Raw genomic sequence first — 21756 nt, 5'->3', positions numbered from 1 at the left:
TGTATAAGATCCGTAAACAACTAAAGATGTATGGTTTTGCTTTGCATCTCCCATTTCCACTATACAAGATTATTGTTTCAAAAATAAACATCGTATTGATATCTATCAAATTTACGAATAAAATTTGTAAATTAAATCTGAAAATTAACCATGATACAGAATAAATAATTTTATAATTTCAAAAAAAGTAAAAAAAAGTAAAAAAAAAGTAAAAAAAATTGGTAACTGTATATTATTTATGTATATGTATATGTGTATGTGTATGTGTATTTGGTGTAAATTTGATAAATTTGATAAATCTAAATACGAATTTTCATGTATATTTTCAATAGAAAAAAAAAATTGAAAATTTTCTGTTTTAAAAAAAAGTATAAAAAAAAAAAAAAAATTGGGTTCGGTTAACGGTTCAGCGAACCAACGAATCCGGTTAACCGTTAACTGGACCCATGGTTTGGGTCCGGTTAACGGTTAACCGAACCATTTCAAAAGGTCCGGTTAACCGTTAACCGGAAATTTGGTCCGGTTAACGGTTAACCGGTTTGGGTAGATTTAAAATTTGACATCCGGTTCGGTTAGTTTTTGAAATTTAATTTAATTTTTGGATATAAATAAAAAAATCGGTTCTTGACAAGTACACAAGTCTTGCTAAATTTATCAGATTAAAAATTTAACATAGTTTTATACAACACATTTGATGTGAAAGAATTTTTCACGCAGTCTTCTAAATCAAGCTACTTTCTTTATAGCTGAATAAAATAAGAATATTGAGATTTGCAGTTCATGCAGAAAGAGAGAGCTATACATGAAACCATATTTATGGCAAGTATCAAGGGAAACAAATAAACAAGAGGTCGGGGCCGGAAAAAAAATTTGGGCCCTTATATACATATTTTAATAAGTCAATAGATCATACAAAATAGGAGATGACATAAAACCAATACTTCTCAAAATAAAACATATAAAATAATTAACATATCCACACCATATTTCTTGCTTCTTAATAAACTAATTATGAATACTTGTATGTTGTACTTACACAAAAAGCACGTATAAATTAACTATATCTCATATGAAATAACTACTTACATTTTTAGAAGCAAAATCATCAATATATATTAAACATCAATAGTTTTCAATGTAGTTTTCATCTTTATTGATTACGTGTGTCCAAAAATTAATATGCATAATGTACACAAGCTAATTTTAGAACAATATTATGACATGTTCCTTGCTGGAATCATGGACAAAAAGCCCAAAAAAAGATTATGGTCATTCCCTTTCAAGCTTTAGTGATATGTTGCTACTCATAACAGAATTAGATAAAGTATCGGCTTAAAACAATAAACCAAAATCCACTCTATTCTTTGTCCTTTCATTCTCTCTCTGTATAATAAGCCATTCTAAGCAACTCGATCTTTTCTTAATTTCAACATAAATTTGGTACAAAGTTAGTAACAGTGCAAGTGATAATGCAACTGGTACAAAAATTTGAGAAACAAAGCAACTCAGACAACATCAATATTACATTTCTAAATCTGCTGCAGAGGCTAATTTAAAATTACCTCTGTGAAGTAAAAATTCATCTGCCGCAGAGGCTAAGCAATTCGCCTCAACCAACCAGTGCAGTAAAATTCATTTCCAGTTTGCATCCGTGAATATGTGAAAATAATTTCAGTATTAAAATTAATTGGTACAAAATTGTTGGTATGAAATTGCATATCCAATTTGTACCATTTTAATGTATTTGGTAAAGTTTGGAAAGAAACGAGAGAGGATTTTTGTTATGATTATTTCCAGTTACAAAAAAGTTTGGTGGGGTTCGTGGTGGGGGTACTACGAGTACGAGTCAACCTTATTTACTTGCACAGATTAGACTTCTTTTAAGTTGGGCCTATACATAGGCGGCAGATCAAATTTTTTCTTTTATACCATATACAACTAAAATTTTTTTGGGCCCTTTTGGATTTTGAGGCCTGGGGCCATCGCCCTGGCTACCCTGGGCCAGGGCCGGGCCTGCAAGAGGTTGGGACTAAACTCACATGCTTGAGATATATCAAATAGCTAGCTGGCGAACATGCAAGCCAACAAGATCAGCAGATCCCTCCCTTTCAGGCTTTAGATGTGTTATTTTCTATGACAGACTCTTCAAGCAAAGGCCCAATTGTGCAAAATTGAATTCGCTCGAATGGACTCAGGCATACTGTAGTTGCTTGCTCTTTACTCTCTCAAACTTGGCACAAGCCTCTGGTGTATCTTCTTCGCTTCGTGGCATGCCTCCCACTCTTGCAAGATTGCAGCACCCTTCTGATTTCCAGTTTTTCCTTCAAGAAGAAACAGATAAGAATTATATATATAACAGAATTGAGATATATAATCCATGAATGAATGAGGACCTATATTATGCTTACAACATAAGACTACAGTGAGTTGCCAAGTAAAACGCGCTGCTACTTCACACCGTATTTTTATTTTGAAAGTCCAAACGACCGATCCGAACCGTTAGATGTTTAATCCATATTAAAATGTGCTTGGAGACCAAATTTTATATTTTTTGGAATTTTTTTACTATTTATTAAGCATTTTTTAAACTTGCTGTGAACAGTAAAAACAGTAAAATTTTCTGGACCATCAGATCAGCGACTTTCAAAATTGCTTAATAAATAGTAAAAAAATTCCAAAAAATGTAAAATTTGGTCTCCAATCAAATTTCAATATGGAGAACAAGATGAACGGTTCGGATCGACGTTTTGAACTTTAAAATCGCAAAATATGAGCATGAAGTAAAATAGTCGCTTTACTTCGCAACTCACCGTAGCCCATCTCTCTCTCTCTCTCTCTCTCTCTCTCTATATATATATATATAGAGTTAGGCTGGGGTGCTATGGATAGCATAGTGGCCTCCCGTGCTACGGCTCAATATTCAAGTTTTCAAAATCCAAACGGTCAATCCGAACCGTTCATCTTATTCTCCATATTAATATCTGCTTGGAGACCAAATTTTATAATTTTCTGAATTTTTTTACTATTTATTAAGCCACTTTGAAAATCGCTAATCCAACGGTTTTACTGTTTTGTGCAGCCACCGTTGGATCAACAATTTTGTAAAATACTTAATAAATAGTAAAAAAATTCAGAAAAATATAAAATTTGGTCTCCAAGCAGATATTAATATGGAGAATAAGATGAACGGTTCGGATCGACCGTTTGGATTTTGAAAACTTGAATATTGAGCCGTAGCACGGGAGGTCACTATGCTATCCATAGCACCCCAGTCTAACTCTATATATATATATATATATATATATATATATATATATATATATATATACGTGAATTTTTATTTTAAAACCCGCATATGCGTTCGCATACTGCATATGTAGTATGCAGTGGCCTTCCACATGCATAAACAAAATCGCATTTTAAAACACTGTATTCAACATTGCACCTTGTTGTTTTTCTTTTTAACTCCATGACCATATATATTGCAAGATAGATACATAAAAAACAAGGCCAGTCCAAAATAATCCAAGGCACTCTACTTCACAAATCTATTTTTTTTAAAATTACTCATTCATTGTATGTATTCCAATAATATCATATATGTAAGCTGGCTCATTCAAGTCACAAGCAAGCTAACTTTAGATGTTCAAGTTGAAATTTCATCTTGAAATTGTTACGAGCTAGCTCCTTGGGTCCGGTTAGACCTTGTTATAAGAAGAAAATAAATTTTACAAAGTTTTTGGACTGAGCTGGACTAACCGAACTGGACAGTATAAAATGCACACAAATTCATAAATTGATGCCTAACTGAACTAGCTCTCGAACTGGCGAGCGAGCTAGACCCCAGCTTGAACTCGTTAATTCTGAACCAAGCTAGTGGCAAACGAGCTAGGCCCCAACTCGGTCTAGTAACGAGCAAATCAATTGCGAGTCACGATTGAACTACGAACCCTATTCAGAACTCACACAAAACACACAAAAAAAATACGAATTGATTTATAACTTAGTGGACTCTCTATATAGAATCAAAGTCGTAGCATTGAAATTCAGATGGTAATTATTTATTTAATATTATTAATATCAGGGTTCTAAATAGCTAGCTATAGCTACACAATAGTTTTGCACTATAGTTTTTTCGGACCTTAAAAGCTATAACGCTATTAATCGTTTTTCTTTTATAATGATTCTAAATAGCTAGTCATAATTGGACTATAGCTTTTTCAGACTTTAAAAACTATAGTGCTATAATCGCTATATAGAACCTTAATTAATATTAAATAGATACATATATCACCGACACAACAACAACACCAAAAAAAAAAACGGTACTATTAAATAAATACATATTCCAAAATAGCCTAAGCAAACCAAAAACGCATAAATGCATGCCCTCGTTAGATTCCAAGGCTGGCATCAAAACAGTACAAAAATGAGGTAATTCAAACTAAAATAAACAGAATTAAGATAACATCAGCAGACGTAGTTCTAATTTGTTAGTCATTAATCGTTACTACTTTTAGACTCGGTTTTGGTGAGAGAGTTGCACCAATTATGGATATACATGAAAAGTCGTAATAAAATAAAGCATGAGGACTTTGAGACTTTCCCTACCAGAACAAAAGATAGTATAATTTAATTAAAGAACTTCAAGTGGGATTCATAGGTGCAATGAATCTTAATTAGACAGACAGTCTCCATGGCGTGTTGCTGGATCTTTGATTCATTAAACTTATGGAAAAGGTTCGTCCCTCCCATCATGTGTACCCATTTTAATATACGCTCCAATGTCAGAATTATGTACATTATATGGTAGATTCAATTAGGGTGAAAACGGATTGGATATTATATGATCCGGATCCGTATTTAAAAATTAGATACAAATATCTGATATATGAATATTTGTGCAGATAGTGGTATGGATATTATTTTAAATTTTAATTATCTATATCCGAATAGTTATATATATCATATAGTTTAATATATATATATATATATTATAAAAATATTTATGTATATATCTACAGATATCCAATATATTATCCGTATCCATTTAATATCTAATCCGTATCCAATCCGTTTTCACCCCTAGTAACAATAACATGTTTTTTCATATATGATATTTCGCAATTAAAATTGTTTGCTTTTCGTTTGGATCATAATATAGCCTGTCGGACTAAATTTTGAGAAGTGCGATTGTGAAATATTTATTTTTAATTTAATTTGTCAAAAATCAAAATGCCGTCAATTTCATAATATTTGAGATTTATTGTTGATATATATCACATAGTCAAAATCAAGAAATATGTTTTTTTTTAAACTTATTGTCCGTCTCATTTTACTGAAATCAGATAATTATAAAAGTCAGTTCGCCAAAGTTATCACCTCTGGACTGAGCAGTTACTAGTACTGTTGTCATCATCAACAAAAAGATATTAGTGAGAACAAATTAAGAACTTAAGTTCTAGTCACATCTAAACTCCAAAAGTAATCTAAGTTTTTTAATACTAAGCTACATAACAAAGAATGAGGATTACTACAAAAAACAAAAACAAAAAAAGTTGCTTATGCTGATGTGTCAATTGTTTTTGTAATTGCTGGGTTGTATGGCTATTGCTTATTTAGCAATTGTTGGAAATAATTGCTTAATAAGAAATCATTTTCTAAAGATGAGTTGGCCAAATGTTTAATTCTTATTGGTCAAATGTTTAATTCTCAATTGTTTGATTGATTGCACCAATGTAAGAGTAGATTGCTTAATTTTTAAAAAATTTATAATTGCTGGATTGGAGATGCTCTAAGGTATCACAGGTGACTGGTACACCACCATCTCCTAATTAAGTGACAGGCATGTACTGTTTAAATGAAATTGCATCTTCTATAATTGAAAGCCACCCCTCAGCTGCAATCTTGGCCTTATTATTGCTCATGTTACCTGACCATTAGAGTATAAAATTTTGATTAGCATTACAAACTATTATAACTGTTTTAATTTATAGTACAATTATTAAAACATATTTCATTTCTATGTTTTCAGACAATCCAACAAATAGCATTGAAAACTCTCAAGAGCCCAGTTTGTTCATGATGTGGTAATTGTGTAGCATATGCGACTGTCTTCACATTATTTTTATAAGTGTATAATTTGTTTACTTTTTTCCAAGCTTCTAAATAGCGTTTATAGCGGTGTAGCGGGGAGACCAAAAAAAAAAACTTTAGCGAATAGCGGAGCTATAGCGAAAGCTATTATAAATAGCGTTTTTTTATTTCAAAAATTATATTTTATATTTCTACTAATAGTAAAAAGAGTGATGCTTCTATGGACATAAGGGCCTATTTGTAAAATGAATATATTTTTATTTTCAAAGTTCAAACAGCCGATCCGAACCGTTCATCTTGTTCTCCATATTAATATATCTTTGGAGACCAAATTTTACATTTTTCTGAATTTATTTACTATTTATTAAGATGGGTATAAAAATTATCAAATTCAGACCATTGAATTTTGTACCCATCTTAATAAATAGTAAAAAAAATCAGAAAAATGTAAAATTTGGTCTCCAAGCACATATTAATATGGAGAACAAGATGAACGGTTCGGATCGACTGTTTGAACTTTAAAAATAAAAATATGTTCATTTTACAAATAGGTCCTTATGTCCATAGAAGGCTTTGCCTAGTAAAAATGTCTCATCAAGAAAAAAAATATCAAATTAATTAAGAAGTTCTAATATTATTCATATTAAACCAATACAAAGTTCAAATTGTCATTCGAAATATCCATAATTCAAAAACTATCGATATATTTTATATTCAAAATATACCACTACCATATATTAATGCATGATACAAAATTTAATTGATATAGCGGTATAGCCCGCACATGTTCCATTGTATTGATATAGCTTACTAAAGTAAAAAAAAAAACCAATCTAGATATTAAGGCCCATTAAAATTGCAAAATCATAACCCATGTAGCATAGCGGACCGCTATTACCGCTATTGCCGCTACGCGCTATAGCGGACCGCTATTACCGCTATAGCGGTCGTAGCTTGATTAGCGCAGTTTTAGCCCGTAGCTTAGCTTTCTGGGTCCAAAACCGCTATAGCGGCGCTATAGCTAGCTATTTAGAACCTTGCTTTTTTCTAAATTAAACCAAATATGTTAGGTAAGTGAGTGTTTAAGAAAGAGGTGATAAATTGTTTCATGTTCAGTACAAAATGGACATGTTTGGTCTCGACCTCTAGCATAAAATCAAGAAATATAATTTAACCTAAAAATATAATCTTAATTTATACTTGTATTTAGAGACTATATTGGTGTCAAATTATTATTAATTTAACAAATAATGTAATTATAATAATATATTTGATCTTTATAATTTGAAAATCTAACTGTGTGTATCTATATTCAAACTAGCACCATGTCAATCACTGGGAATCTCCGGACGATTGTTAGCAACCCACATATTTTTTTTCAAGGATTTTCATTTTGTAATTTTTTTATCAGTAGATTAGTAAGTATCATTCACTTAACATACTTACCAACTTCAACCTATAAATATATTATCTTGCATAAATAACAAAATAAGATGATCAGATAAAAATAAACTTTATTCTCTTTTATTGTCACATCTATCAAATTAAAGATCAAGTTGGTACCGAGTTCAGGGATCAGAGATGTACTCTGATGATTGCAGCCAAGTTGGACCCGATTTTTTTATTAATATAAAAGAAATATATCAAATTTCAAAATCTACATCTTATTATGAGAAATTTGAAAATATGTCCAAACTGTAGTATATTTTTTTACAGAAATTCAGTCTAAAATTGCAAAATAATTTTAGGATTTGAAGTTTTGAAATTTCAAAACTGCTAAGGTTTTATATTATTTTTTGTAATTAAACAGAAATGTTATAATTTATTTATATTAGAAATATTGTATTTTTTTTCTAAATAGATGGAATACTATATGATTCGATTTATTAGAAAGACTGTAACAAATAATTTGGATCAACATTTTTCAGGCTGAATTTTTTGCATCTGTAAGAAAAATTAAAATATTTCTTTGTGTGTTATTAAAAAAAATGTTTTGAATCTAAGTTATTGATCCCGGTTCAAAAGTCATTTTTATGTAAATATAGAAAATATTGTGATCCTTCTATTTCCGAAAAACAAAAAGAAATTCTGACAATTCTATGATAAAAAAATCTCTTAAAAACTTTTTTTGACAATTTTTTTTTGTTTTTTCGAAATAGAATAATTCAAATATTTTATGTATTTACATATAAGTGATTTTTGAACCGGGATCAATAACTCAGATTTAAAACATTTTTATTTTTTTCAATAGCACACAAAGAAATATTTTAATTTTTCTTACATCCGCAAAAAATCCGACCTGAAAAATGTTGATTTAGGTTATTTATGGCAGTCTTTCTAATAAATCATATTATATAGTATTCCATCTATTTTCAAATAAATATATACAATATTTTTATTTTTTTAATACAAAAATAAATAAATTATAATATTTTCTATTTAATTAAAAAAAATCAAAAAAAAAAAATCGCAAATTAAATTTATGTTTTTAGCCTAAAACAACAAATTTAATTTGCGGCTTTATGAAACCATAGATTTAATTTGCGAAAAGTTGGCCCGAAACCGTGGATTTAATACAGGATTCAAATGCCTCTATTTTTTGTGCCTCTATCATGCCTCCATTTTTAAGAACTTCAATAACTCAAAATTTAAAACTTAAAACTTAAAATAAAACCGTTGAATATGATCTACATCATTTTATCTATACATGTGTTAAAAATAAAATCGTTGAATATGATCTACATCATTTTATCTATACGTGTTAAAAATTATGATAGTTCAATTTTGTTTTAGTTGTCATCAAGAGCTTGTAAAAACGTACTCAGATAGATAATATCTAGACATTGATTTTTCAACTTATTGATTCACATAAAATCAAAATGTAATATATTTTTTAGAAACACATATATAAAATTACATATATCACATCTAACGGTTTTATTTTAACTTTTATAATTTTAATTTTAATTTATTAATACTTTTAAAAATGAAGACAGAAAGAAAAAAACATAGAAAGAAAAAAAAATTAGAAATTTTTATTTTTTATATTAATAAAAGCCTCGGAAGTTGGAGAGTCCGTGCAGCACTTTTTTCCGAGGTGCATTGAATCTTCTTAATTAGACAGTCTCCCGTTAGCGGAAAGTTGGAGATGTACACTGAGGATTGCAGTCAAGTTGGACAGTACGTAAAGCACTTTTTGTCATTTGTTTCTTTGCCTTTGCAGAATCGGAACAATGCACGGGATGCGCTTTTGGAAAAATGCCAACTTTCTTTAAAGGGGGAATTTCATGTATATCCCTCAAAAGTTTCAATATTACGTATTTATCCCTCTAAAATCTATAATTACATATTTATCCTTAAAAATTATACAAACTCACATATTTGTCCAATCTAACTCTATTATATATCAAATATCTCCAAATATAATTAAATAATATTTTTTAATCATTAAAATCTATTTTACAATATTAATTAATATTGTAATGACCATTGTACCCTTCTTCCTCTCTCTCTTTAATCTGTTGAGTTTTGGCAGAGCCAAAACCTCCCGCCTCCTGTCCAAACACGCTATAATCTCCCGCCTGTTCTCTTGGATTTCTCTTCCCGAAGACATTGTAATGACTGGTACTGGTACGGTATGGTTCAGTACTGATACGAGGAAAGCACAAGAGAATCGGTACAACAAACTGGTACCAGAAACCAGTTGCTCTCAGAATGAAGGAGGGGTTTACAGGTGCGCACTGTGAAGATGAAGGAGAGTATAACATCCAATTTTTCCTTTTTCTATCAATTTAAATTTTCTTCCTTTGTATTTACTTTTCTTATTCACAACTCAACACCCATGAGCTGGTCTTAGAAGGGTAAAATGGGAATACATAGAAAATTAATGTTAAATATAATGGATTGGATAAATATGTTAGTTTGTATAATTTTTAAGGATAAATATGTAATTATATATTTTAGAGGGATAAATACGTAATATTGAAACTTTTGAGGGATATACATGAAATTCCCCCTTCTTTAAATTAAATCTTTACACTTTATTTCGGTCTATTGCACTCATCAGCGACCAGCGTACTGTACATTTAATATGATATACTTTTGGAGTTGTGCTCACCAAACTCTCTTGATGAGCACATCACACCCTAGCTTTACTCTATATATATATATATATATATATATATATATATATATATATATATATAAAGAGAGAGAGAGTAGAACTAAGGTGTTCTGAAGCTCACCAAAATGTTTGATGAGCTTAACTTCAAAACCTATCAAATCGGTTTCAAATGATGAATCTGAACCGTTGAAATCCGACTACCTTATGAGTGATGCGTCTACATGTGAAAATTTTAAACATTCGAATTAATTTAGTATAAAGTCAAGCGGTCAAAAAACGTTCAAAAAATGAATGCACTAAATTTAATTTATTAACCTTCTAATTTTGACCGATTGACTTTATGCTAAATTAATTCGAATGTTTAAAATTTTCACATGTAGATGCATCACTCGTAAGGTAGACGGGTTCCAACGATTCAGATTCATCATTTGAAACTAATTTGATGTATTTTGGAGTTAAGCTCACCAAACACTTTAGTGAGCTTAAGAACACCCTAGTTCTACTCATGTATATATATATATATATATATATATATATATAGGCTAATGTGCTTTCGGTAGCATATGGGCCGAAATACACACGGTTCAAATTTGAAATTTCAAAATTCAAAAAGTAGATCTGAACCGTTCATCTTATTCTCCATATTAATATGTGCTTGGAGACCAAATTTTACATTTTTTTTGAATTTTTTTACTATTTATTAAGCCTTTTTGAAAATCGCTAATCCAACAGTTTTACTGTTTTGTTAAGCCACCGTTGGATCAGCAATTTTCCAAGTTGCTTAATAAATAGTAAAAAATTCAGAAAAATGTAAAATTTGGTCTCCAAGTACATATTAATATGGAGAACTAGATGAACGGTTCATATCAACTTTTTGAATTTTGAAATTTCAAATTTGGACCGTGTGTATTTCGGCCCATATACTACCGAAAGCAAATTAGCCTATCTCTCTCTCTCTCTCTCTCTCTATATATATATATATATATATATATATATATATATATATATATATATATATAGGACTTGGCTACGGTGCTATGGGTAGTGTTCGCTTACAAAGGTATGCTACAAAGTCTCAGGTACAACAAGTTGTACCAGTTTAAACCTTGAATCTACTCTCGTCTAAGGTTGCAAGTGCACAACCCTATCCGTATAGCATAATAAGGTATCGATCCTCAGGGACGGTTTAATTCGATTCTAAATTTCTACAAATCCGAGTTAAGTACTAGAAGTGTGAAAGGTTTGGTTTGAATTTGTTTCAATTTCTCAATTCAATAACAAAAGATTGCAAAAAAAAGTAAATGTTTGTTTCAGTCAAGTTTAAAAGGATGCTTCCAGGGTTTCAGATTTCATCCTCAGCTTTGCCTCTCTGGACCTTCACTCGACTCGCATCATCTCTGATGCGACCCTAGTGATGCGACCCGCATGGTCTCCCATGCGACTCGCATGGCCATCGAGTGAATGCAGCATTTCACCTGTTTCTGAGTTATTCGATTGTGCAAGGTTCTACTGACCCTACCCACGATTCCTGAGCCTCAACTCTCGTTTATTAGCACCAGTAACCTAGTAGGGAATTGCAATTTCACCTTCTTAGATCTACAACTTTCAACTCTCGTTTATTTGTATTCAATCTAAGTCAATTGATCGGTTTGCTAAAGGTATCCACTATCTCTCAATAAATGGAAATCTCACCTTTCGGTTCAATTGATCTATCTTTTCAGATTTCTAATCTACCTTAAGTGCTTGATTAAATTGCAAGAAAGATCTAGATCAAGATATTAGAAGAGATGAAAGATTCATTCAACAATAGTCAACAAAATGCAATCACACAATCTCAATCAAGCTTTAAAAGAAATATACACAATCAATTGATCACAAGAACAACTCAAATTCAAGTGAAATACACACAATCAAAACTTTAGACTACATCAACCCTAGAAACAAAGAAGGATCTACTCAAACAACATCATAAAAGAAGAGAGAAGAGATAGGATCATGATAGAACCAATTGAAGCAATCTTGCAAGGATCTTCCCTCCTTTCTCTCTTTCTTGATCAACACTCCAATTCTTGAGGCTTTGAATCTTCAAATTTTGGAACTCCCTCTCTGGTGACCGAGGCGGGCTATTTATAGACTTTTCAAAACATTTGCTTCAATTCTGGGCCCTTATTGGGCCTTTGCTGTCTGCTCTGGAAGCTCGCGATGCGACCCGCATCACCACTGAAGCGACCCGCATCAGAGTGTGATGAATGCGCCTCGCATGCAGTGGTGCTGCGACCTGCTGGTGCGGCTCTGAGTGGTTGATGCGTCTCGCGTCAATCCTGATGAGGGTCGCATCAAGGTCTCTTAACTTCAGTAATTTGCTTGATTTCACCAATTTTCCTGCAAGATAAGAATGAAAGCACAGCAGTACCAATTCTACGCATAATCATTATAATAGATGTTATTTAATGGCTCAAGATTCATGTTTTGGTACCGAAATTGGTCAAAATAATAGGTCGGATATAGCAATATCAAATTCCCCCAAGCTGACCTTTTGCTTGTCCTCAAGCAAGGAGCATTCTTTGGTACCAGATTGGTTCTAAATGCAAGAATCGACATAAGTTGTTATTATCAGGAATTTCGTGAGTCATTTTGATAACAAGTTAGGCTTTCCTCGAACTACTTTGATTCACTCCACAAATCGTCCACTTAACTTCTTTTTCCAAGATGTTTTGTTAATTAGAAAGACTTAGAACTCAGATTTATCAATATTCATTCTTAAACTGAAGTTATACCCTAGTTTGTGGTGTACGGATCAAGTTCCCCCAAGCTTGGAGCAAGCTAGAGTCAGAAAGTTGCGGACGAAGTGTGTTGATATATGCAAAAGTATATTATTTCTATCGAGCTCAAAGGCATCCGAATGGATTGTGTCAGTACTCTTTTTTTTATGTTTAAATTGGGAGACGAGCTCAAAGGCGCCCCGAAGGACTTATTGCCAGTACTCTTATATTCTCCATCTTTTTTTCTTTTTTTTTTCTTTTTTTCTTTTTTTATATTGCATATACCATGAATACACACAAACACTGGTATTCATTCATACCAATGAGTATCCCAATCTTTCTTTATTATTTTTAAATCCCGTTTTCTTGTTTTAAAAGGCATAATTCAGATTTCAAACGTTTCTCGATAAAATTTAAGATCTCATCTTTTCAATTTCACAAAACTATCTCATTCAAGTCGGTTAAGTGGTCAACCATGGGGTTAGACATAAGCAATTCAAGATCAGACTAGTTATTACCACAATAGTTCACAAAATTCCCGAATCAAACAAGTCATGCAAGAAAAGTAAACATGATCTAAAAGGGTAAACATGGTCTAAAAACGAAAAAGATAAAGGTGTAGTGTACCCCCCCCCCCCCAAGCTTAGTCTGAGCATTGTCCTCAATGCTTCAAGACTGAAAGATAAAGTAAAGAGGGGAGTAAAGAAAGCGAACCTGATCAATGGTGAGGAGGAGGATGATCTGGCCAATATCCATGGTCCTCATAAAAACGCCAGTCCTCCATGTGAATCTCAAGCCTCTCGAGTCGTGTATCATGAGCTGATAAATTCATCTGGATGCTGCTAAGAGTGTCACCCTGGTCAATCAGAGTGGACTGGATCTCCTGCTGAGTGGTACGGATAGAGATCTGAGTAGCCTGCATGTCCATGATAATGCGATACAGGTCTCCGATGGTAGGGTCAGATGGGTGAGATGGAACAGCTGTAGAAGTAGAGGCGTGAGCCTGGTGAGAGGGGACAGCTGTAGGAGTAGAGGTGGGGGGCTGGTGAGACGAGCTGGGGACATCAGTCATGACAACATCCTCGGAGGGATAAGAAGAAGGAAATGAAGCTATAGGGGATGAAGAAGGATGAAATGGAGCAATAGGAGAAGAAGGATGAAATGGAGCAATAGGAGAAGAAGCTCGCTCGAGTGGAGATGATGTATGGAATGAGGTATGAGGAGGTGGAGATGGGACTCTCTCAGGCTGAGGTCCAGTGAAAAGCCAGGTACTCTCATCCTCAAAAGAGATCGGTGCTCGAAGAGGCAGCTGAAACTGAGCACCATGCTGCAGGCGCCAAAAGTAATGGTCACTGTGACCGGCTGGCCCGCGCACGATCTTGATAAAGGTCGCTGACTGGTAGGCTACGGCATCCATGTCAATCCGACCTCTAGACTGGGTAAAACCCGCGGTCGAGACACCTAACCTGTCAGCGATGAGAGTGACGTAGGCTCCAATGTGGATGGAACCTCCTACCTTCTTGTTCTGCTGGATATCGACCCAGTGTCGAACCATGAAGAGCATCAGATCGGGCCGCTCTAACTCCACATCGCGTCGTAGCATGTGGTCCAGCAACTGGAGATCCTCCTCATTGGCCCTAGCCACCGTCTCGCCTCGTGCGAAGATGGTGTTGGCTAGGGCACGCTGAATACAGCGAAGAACAGGGTGTGGGATGGCGAGTCCTCTGTACTGGTTGCTCGTGGCTGTCTGCATACCAGTAATCAGGCGCCAGAAGTGATCTTTGTCAAAGCCCACGCGAAAGTCGAGAGAGTCAGTGGTGGGGTTCGGGGCAAACCCAAACCACTCGCGGAGCCTGGAGACACGCACGCGCCGAACCTCACTGCGCATCTGAAATTTGATGTAGGGCTGGTCAGAGTTATCATACCTGAGCTTGAGCGAGGAGAGGAACTCAAGTGTAAGCTCGTCGAAGCATGGTCGCTCAATCTCCCAGAATGCCGGCAGGAACCCTACTCGCTCAGTAAGGCGGCGGAAATCGTCAGAAACTCCGAAAGCGCGGAGTGCGTCAAAATCGGGACGGCGCGTGTTCGCGAACTTGCGCTGCTGCAAGAGCTCGAACCGCTCAAACATACCCCGACCCGTGAAAGAGAAGGGAGGGTCAGGGTAGTGCTCAGCACGAGGAGTGGTCTGAGCAGAGATGGCATCAGAATCCTCGGAGACATAGTCAACAGGTGTCCCTGCTGCATAATGAGAAGAGGGAGAAGGGTGATAGGAAGAATGAGGAGAAGAAGAGTGAGAAGGGTTACCCGTATTACCAGACGAACCCGAGCCTTGCTGAGACCAGTCAACCGACTCCGAAGATTCAGAAGGAGAAGGAGTGGGGTCTGGTATCCCCTGCTGGAGTCGAAGGTCCCTCTGACGGCGGAGCTCTGCTTGATGCCGCTCGTGGTTTCGCTTGGATCGGAGCTCTCTGCACATAGCTTGTTCTGGATCATCCATGATGCGGGTCGCTTAAGGGTTGAAGCGGGTCGCGTTGGGTGGAAGCGGGTCGCGTTGGGTGGAAGCGGGTCGCTTCGACCTGGATGCGGGTCGCACTGGGGGAACTCGGGGCGCAGCAATGGCGGAAGGGCGAGCACCTCTTCTCTCTCTCTCGTTCTCTCTTTCTCTCCCGACCTCTCTCTCTGTCCCGATCTCTCTCTCGATCTCTTTCTCTCCCTCTCGCTGCTCTTTCTCTCGTTCTCTCTCTCGATCGCTCTCTCTTTCGCTCGGTCTCTTTCTCTTTCGCTCGGTCTCTTGCTCTCTCTCGGTACAGTGAAGGAAGAAAGAAGAGGGGGAAAGGTAAGAAGGAGAAGTCGCGATGGTTGGGGTACGACCCTCATTAATTCTGTCGGTGGTTCGATGCGAGTCGCATCATGAGTCATGCGGGTCGCAGCATGGTGGATGCGGGTCGCACTGACACCTATGCGGGTCGCAGGACTCATGAAAACTAAACAACATAAGCAGCCTAAATGCAGAATAACTAAAAACAAACATGCAAAAGAAATAAAAGTTATGAAAACAGTAAAAAGAATGTTTGGGCTGCCTCCCAAGAGCGCTTGTTTTAGGTCTCGAGCCTGACCGTCGTCCGCTAGGTTTCGGTTGAGATAGGATCAGAGAGATCATGAACAAATCGTCCCGGACGAGGGTGACTCGCAACGTAGTGCTTGAGACGTTGTCCATTGACTTTGAAGGTTCCACACGCGTCATTTCCGATCTCAACTGCACCAAATTGGTACACCTTTTTAACCTCAAACGGACCAGACCATCTAGACTTCAATTTCCCTGGAAAGAGTCGCAAACGAGAGTTAAAAAGAAGAACAAGATCGCCTTCCTGGAATTTGCGAGGAGTGATATGCTTGTCATGGAGAAGCTTCGTCTTTTCCTTATAGATCCTCGCATTCTCGTAAGAGTGTAAGCGTATCTCATCTAACTCATGTAAGTCAAGAATGCGCTTCTCTCCAGCCTCCAGCATGTCCATGTTGATGGCCTTTGTAGCCCAGAACGCTTTGTGTTCAATTTCCACAGGAAGATGACATGGCTTGCCGTACACCAACTTGAAAGGGCTCATCCCAATCGGTGTTTTGAAAGCAGTTCGGTATGCCCACAATGCATCGCTCAGCTTCAGAGACCAATCTTTCCGTGTCCTTGCTACGGTCTTCTCCAGAATAGACTTGATTTCCCTGTTGGAGATTTCAGCTTGACCGTTGGACTGGGGGTGATATGAGGTGGTGACCTTGTGTGTCACCCCGTGTCGACTCAGGAGTTTGTCGAATTGGCGGTTGACGAAATGCTTGCCACCATCACTGATCACAGCGCGTGGAACTCCAAAGCGTGGAAAAATGATGTCGGTGAACATGCGTTTCACTGCATTTGAGTCAGCATGTCGACATGGAATTGCTTCGATCCACTTGGACACGTAATCCACTGCAACCAAAATGTACTCATAACCGTGAGATGGTGGAAACGGTCCCATGAAATCAATCCCCCATACGTCGAAGAGCTCTACCTCTAGGATGGAATTGAGAGGCATCTCGTTGCGTTTGGAAATGTTCCCTGTCCTTTGGCACTTGTCACAAGCTGCAACTAAAGTCCGCGCGTCTCTGAAAAGAGTAGGCCAATAGAAACCAGATTGCAGGACCTTGGCAGCTGTCTTGGAGAATGAAGCATGACCTCCGTATGCTGACGAGTGGCAGTGCTCAAGGATAGAACGCGTCTCTTCATTTGGTACGCAACGCCTGAGTATACCATCAATTCCTACCTTAAAAAGAAAAGGCTCATCCCAAAAGTAGTGCCTTGAATCTGATTTGAGCTTCTTTCGTTGCTGGTACGTCATGGTGGCAGGGGTGATCTCAGAAGCTAAGAAGTTGGCAATGTCTGCATACCAAGGGTCTGATTGAAGGCTTGTGCGGGTCGCATGACCCTGGATGCTGGTCGCATTGATGGTGTTCAGTGCAGAGATGGACAAAAGTTGTTCGTCGGGGAAAGAATCGCTGATTGGTAGATGAGCAGAGCTTCCTCCATCCAAACGAAGTCTAGAGAGATGGTCTGCCACCGTGTTTTCGATGCCCTTCTTATCCCTGATTTCAAGATCAAATTCCTGCAGAAGAAGAATCCACCTGATCAAGCGCGGTTTAGCATCCTGTTTGCTCAACAAATACCTGAGTGCGGCATGATCTGTGTAGACGATGATTTTGGATCCCACCAAATACGACCGAAACTTGTCGAGAGCGAAGACAATCGCCAGGAGTTCTTTCTCGGTGGTCGTGTAATTCATCTGAGCTGGGTCTAGCACTTTGCTGGCATAGTAAATCGCACATGGCTTCTTGTCTTTCCTCTGCCCTAGAACTGCTCCGACAGCGTAATCACTAGCATCACACATGATCTCGAAGGGGAGAGACCAGTCAGGTGGTTGCAAAATGGGCGCAGAGATAAGGGCTTCTTTCAATCTGCTGAAAGATTTGACACAATCGTCCGTGAAAACAAAGTCAGAATCCTTAACGAGTAGATTGGTCAAAGGTTTCGCGATTTTGGAAAAGTCCTTGATGAAGCGACGGTAGAATCCTGCGTGCCCGAGAAAGCTCCGTATGCCCTTGACATTTGTTGGAATCTCCAGTTTCTCGATCACCTCTATCTTCGCCTTATCCACCTCGATTCCCCTGGAGGTCACTACATGTCCCAGAACAACTCCAGTTTGGACCATGAAGTGGCATTTCTCCCAGTTTAAAATCAAATGGACCTCCTCGCATCTCTGGAGAATCTTGCAAAGGTTCGTCAAACAAGACTCAAAACTTGAACCGTACACGGAGAAGTCGTCCATGAAAATCTCCACCTCGTGCTCAATGAAATCAGAAAAGATGGCCATCATTGCTCTCTGGAAGGTTGCAGGCGCATTGCACAGACCGAAAGGCATCCTACGGTACGCGTACGTACCATAGGGACAAGTGAAAGTGGTCTTTTCTTGGTCCTGTGGGTGAATGGGTATCTGGAAGAACCCGGAGTATCCGTCCAGATAACAAAAATATGAATGATTTGCAAGCCTTTCCAAGAGTTGATCAACAAATGGCAAAGGAAAGTGATCCTTGCGGGTGGCAGCATTGAGTTTTCTGTAATCAATACACATGCGATAACCGTTCACCACACGTGTTTGGATTAACTCATTCTTCTCGTTCCTCACCACTGTTGTACCACCTTTCTTCGGCACCACATGGACAGGACTCACCCATTGGCTGTCGGAAATTGGGTAAATGATACCTGCGTCGAGAAGCTTGAAAATCTCTTTCTTCACCACCTCTCGAAGGTTTGGGTTGAGCCGTCTCTGGTGTTCAATTGAGGGTTTGTGATCGTCTTCGAGGAAAATTCTGTGCGAGCAAATGGATGGACTGATTCCCTTCAGATCATTGATGGAATACCCGATTGCCCCTTTGTGAAGCTTCAGTTTCTCCAAGAGTTTGGAGGTCTGATCAGGGTTCAACTCTGCGTTCACAATGACTGGAAAGGATCGATCTGAGCCTAAGAATTCATATATGAGATTGGCTGGAAGAGGCTTAAGCTCAGGGACCTTTTCTTCTGTCTGCGTGTTGATGCGGGTCGCATCATCTCCCTGCGGCTCGCGTTGAGGTCCTTGCGGGTCGCATCCTGCTTCTTTCAGTTCAGCTGTTTTCACATCTGCTTCAAACATCTCTCCCAATCGAGCAGTTTCAACTTGTATCTCAGACAAGAAATCAGCGTGTGCTTGCATTCCCTCCTGAATTTGTTCAATGAAGTATCCTTCTGCCAAGTCCGTTAGACATTCTTCGGTCGCATCGATGCGGAAACAGGACTCGGCGGTGGACGGGTACTTCATTGCTCGGTCAATCTGGAATCGCACCTTCTCTCCTCCAAAGTTCAAGGTCAGTGTTCCTTGGAACACGTCAATGATTGCACCTGCGGTTCGAAGGAAAGGTCGTCCAAGAATGATCGGGACTTCCTTATCCTCTTCCATTTCCATGACTACAAAGTCAACAGGCACGTAGTACTTGCCGACCTGAACTGGCACATCTTCAATTATGCCAAGTGGAAGTCTTACTGAGGAGTCAGCCAGCTGAAGTGACATCCGAGTTGGTTTAAGCTCCCCCACTCCCAATTTCTCAAAGATCGTGCGAGGCATGAGGCTCACACTCGCTCCCAAATCACAAAGAGCTCTCTTGATTGTCGCTTTCCCTATAATGCAAGGAATAGAGAACTTACCTGGGTCATCCAGTTTGGGAGGAAGCTCGCTGTTCAAAATGGCACTGCACTGCTCCGTCAGTTTCACCGTTTCGGCCCCCCCCAAGCTTCGTTTGTTGGATAGAATATCCTTCAAAAACTTGGCGTAAGTGGGCATCTGGGTTAGGGCTTCGGTGAATGGAATTGTGATGTGCAATCCTTTGATAACCTCAACGAAGTTAGCGAACTGTGCATTCAATTTGGTCTCAGCCAATCTTCGAGGGAAGGGTACAGGTGGTCTGTACGGAGGTGGCTTCTCGGCTTTTCCTTTGTTCTGAGCCTCAGGCTTGTCTGATGCGGGTCGCGCGTCTGGGATGCGGGTCGCATCCAAAGTCTCTTCACTTGGCATTGCGGGTCGACTAGCTCCTTCATGAACAGGAGGGTCTTCAGAGCTGGATGCGGGTCGCACGACTGGGATGCGGGTCGCATCAGATGAAGTTTGCTCTGTTGGGTTGACTGGTTCCTTGTACTGGGTTCCACTTCGCAAAGTAATTGCCTTCGCCTCTCCTCTGGGGTTTGGTTCTGGTTGTGCAGGTAGCTTCCCAGGTTGGGGTTGGCTCAAGGCGACTATGTGACTCAACTGCTCAAGCAATTTGTTCTGAGTGGCTATTTGAGTCGACATGGACTGCATTTGTTCCCACATAATTTGGTTCATTTTTCCTTGCTCGTGTGTGAAGTTGGTCGCATAGGGAGGCACATAAGGTTTGGAAGGACCAGCTTGAGATGCTCGGCTGTTCTGATTGGGGAATGAAACGTTTTGGTAGAAGTTTCTGTTGTTGCTCCCTCCAGAAGAATTGTTCCAGTTGTTGCTAGATGAAGGGTTGTTGAAGGGTGGTCTGGGAGGATTGTGGAATGGTGCAGGATTGTTTTGATTCCTATTCCAATTTTGTTGTTCCATTGGATCCTTGGAATAGGATCGGTTGAAGGGAGGTTTTGGGAAGAAGGAAGGTTCGTTGTTGATGGAGTTGACCTGCTCGATCTCCTCACCAGCCTGCACCAATGGACATTGCTCGTAAGCGTGTCTCTCATCACCGCACATGACACATGCTTGCGGCTGCTGTTCGACTGCCTTCACGCTCAGCTTGTCCATCGCTCTCTGCATGGCGTCCATCTTGGCGGTGAGAGCCGTGATGTGATCCACCTCGTACTTGCCACCTCCTTGGCTACCACCTTGGCCTCCTCTTCGTCGTGAGTTGTCACGGCCGGACCACTGCTGGTTCTGCGCCATGCTGTCTATCAAGTTCATAGCCTCTAAAGGCTCCCTTGACATCAGCGCGCCTCCCGCAACAGCGTCGACGTAAGCACGAGTGCTCTCGTTCAAGCCATCATAAAACGTTTGGATCAAGAGCCAGTCCGGTATACCATGGTGTGGACAAGAGTACTGCAGTTCTCTAAACCTTTCCCATGCCTCATTCAGGGGTTCATCAAAAATTTGACTAAAGCTGGTCAGGTCATGTCTTACCTTGGCAGTTCGTTTATGAGGGAAAAATCTGGTCAGAAACAGTTTGGATAATTCCCTCCAAGTCAGAACTGAGTCCCTAGGTAAAGATCCTAACCATTTCTTTGCCTTGTCCCTGAGAGTGAAAGGAAATAGAGCAAGCTTGGTGTAATCAGCATTCTCACCGTTAGTTTTGATGGTCGTGATGCACTCGAGGAATGTTTGGAGATGGGAGTGCGGGTCTTCGTGGTCGAGTCCATGGAAGGTGTTCTGTTGCACCATGTTGACTACCCCCGGATTGAAGTTCGGTTGTTGACCGGGAATCCTTGGTAGTCTGATCGCGCCTCGGACATCTCCGGCTCTTGGTACGTTGAACTCACGCAAGGTCCTTGGCATGAAGACATCCATGTCGTCGTCAGACTGATCGGTCAGATCTTCTCTTTCTCTGTTTCTGGCTTCTGCATCCCTTTCCTCCCTGCTCGGATGTTCTGACATTGTTTCTGTGACGCGAGTCGCTTCAGAAGTGATGCGGGTCGCGTCGGATGTGACTCGGGTC

General features: G+C 38.5%; 1 protein-coding gene and 2 long non-coding RNA genes across 3 annotated transcripts; 1 reads left to right on the top strand and 2 right to left on the bottom strand.

The window, feature by feature from the left end:
• Positions 1-642: 642 nt before the first annotated feature.
• On the bottom strand, positions 643-2274 carry LOC144565054 (uncharacterized). The gene is made up of 2 exons (XR_013514828.1): positions 2040-2274; positions 643-746 (listed from the first exon to the last, which is right to left on the bottom strand). It is a non-coding gene; the product is annotated as an uncharacterized LOC144565054 (long non-coding RNA).
• Positions 711-2155, top strand: LOC144565053 (uncharacterized). The gene is made up of 2 exons (XR_013514827.1): positions 711-850; positions 2023-2155. It is a non-coding gene; the product is annotated as an uncharacterized LOC144565053 (long non-coding RNA).
• Positions 2275-16106: 13832 nt separating the features above from the next.
• Positions 16107-20864, bottom strand: LOC144565476 (uncharacterized). Its single transcript, XM_078315243.1, has 4 exons — positions 20733-20864; positions 17811-20498; positions 17228-17366; positions 16107-17095 (listed from the first exon to the last, which is right to left on the bottom strand). Exons 1-4 carry the CDS (start codon positions 20862-20864, stop codon positions 16107-16109), a joined length of 3948 nt encoding a protein of 1315 aa, XP_078171369.1.
• Between the last annotated feature and the right edge of the window lie 892 nt (positions 20865-21756).

Source organism: Carex rostrata, chromosome 14 (assembly GCF_964058835.1).
Source record: "Carex rostrata chromosome 14, lpCarRost1.2, whole genome shotgun sequence".
In the NCBI taxonomy this organism is placed as follows: domain Eukaryota; kingdom Viridiplantae; phylum Streptophyta; class Magnoliopsida; order Poales; family Cyperaceae; genus Carex; species Carex rostrata.
Note: the sequence above shows the minus strand (reverse complement) of the source record. Positions and strands in the feature narration are given on the sequence as shown.

Excerpts from the sequence above, each read along its gene's own strand:
- LOC144565476 (XM_078315243.1), bottom strand. The coding sequence starts at position 20,864 with ATGCAGAGAGCGATGGACAAGCTGAGCGTGAAGGCAGTCGAACAGCAG. Across the intron at positions 20,499-20,732 it reads CTGGTGAGGAGATCGAGCAG|AACAGCCGAGCATCTCAAGC; the intron begins GTCAACTCCATC and ends TTCCCCAATCAG. Across the intron at positions 17,367-17,810 it reads CGATTTACTATGCCAGCAAA|ATCACCCCTGCCACCATGAC; the intron begins GTGCTAGACCCA and ends TTAGCTTCTGAG.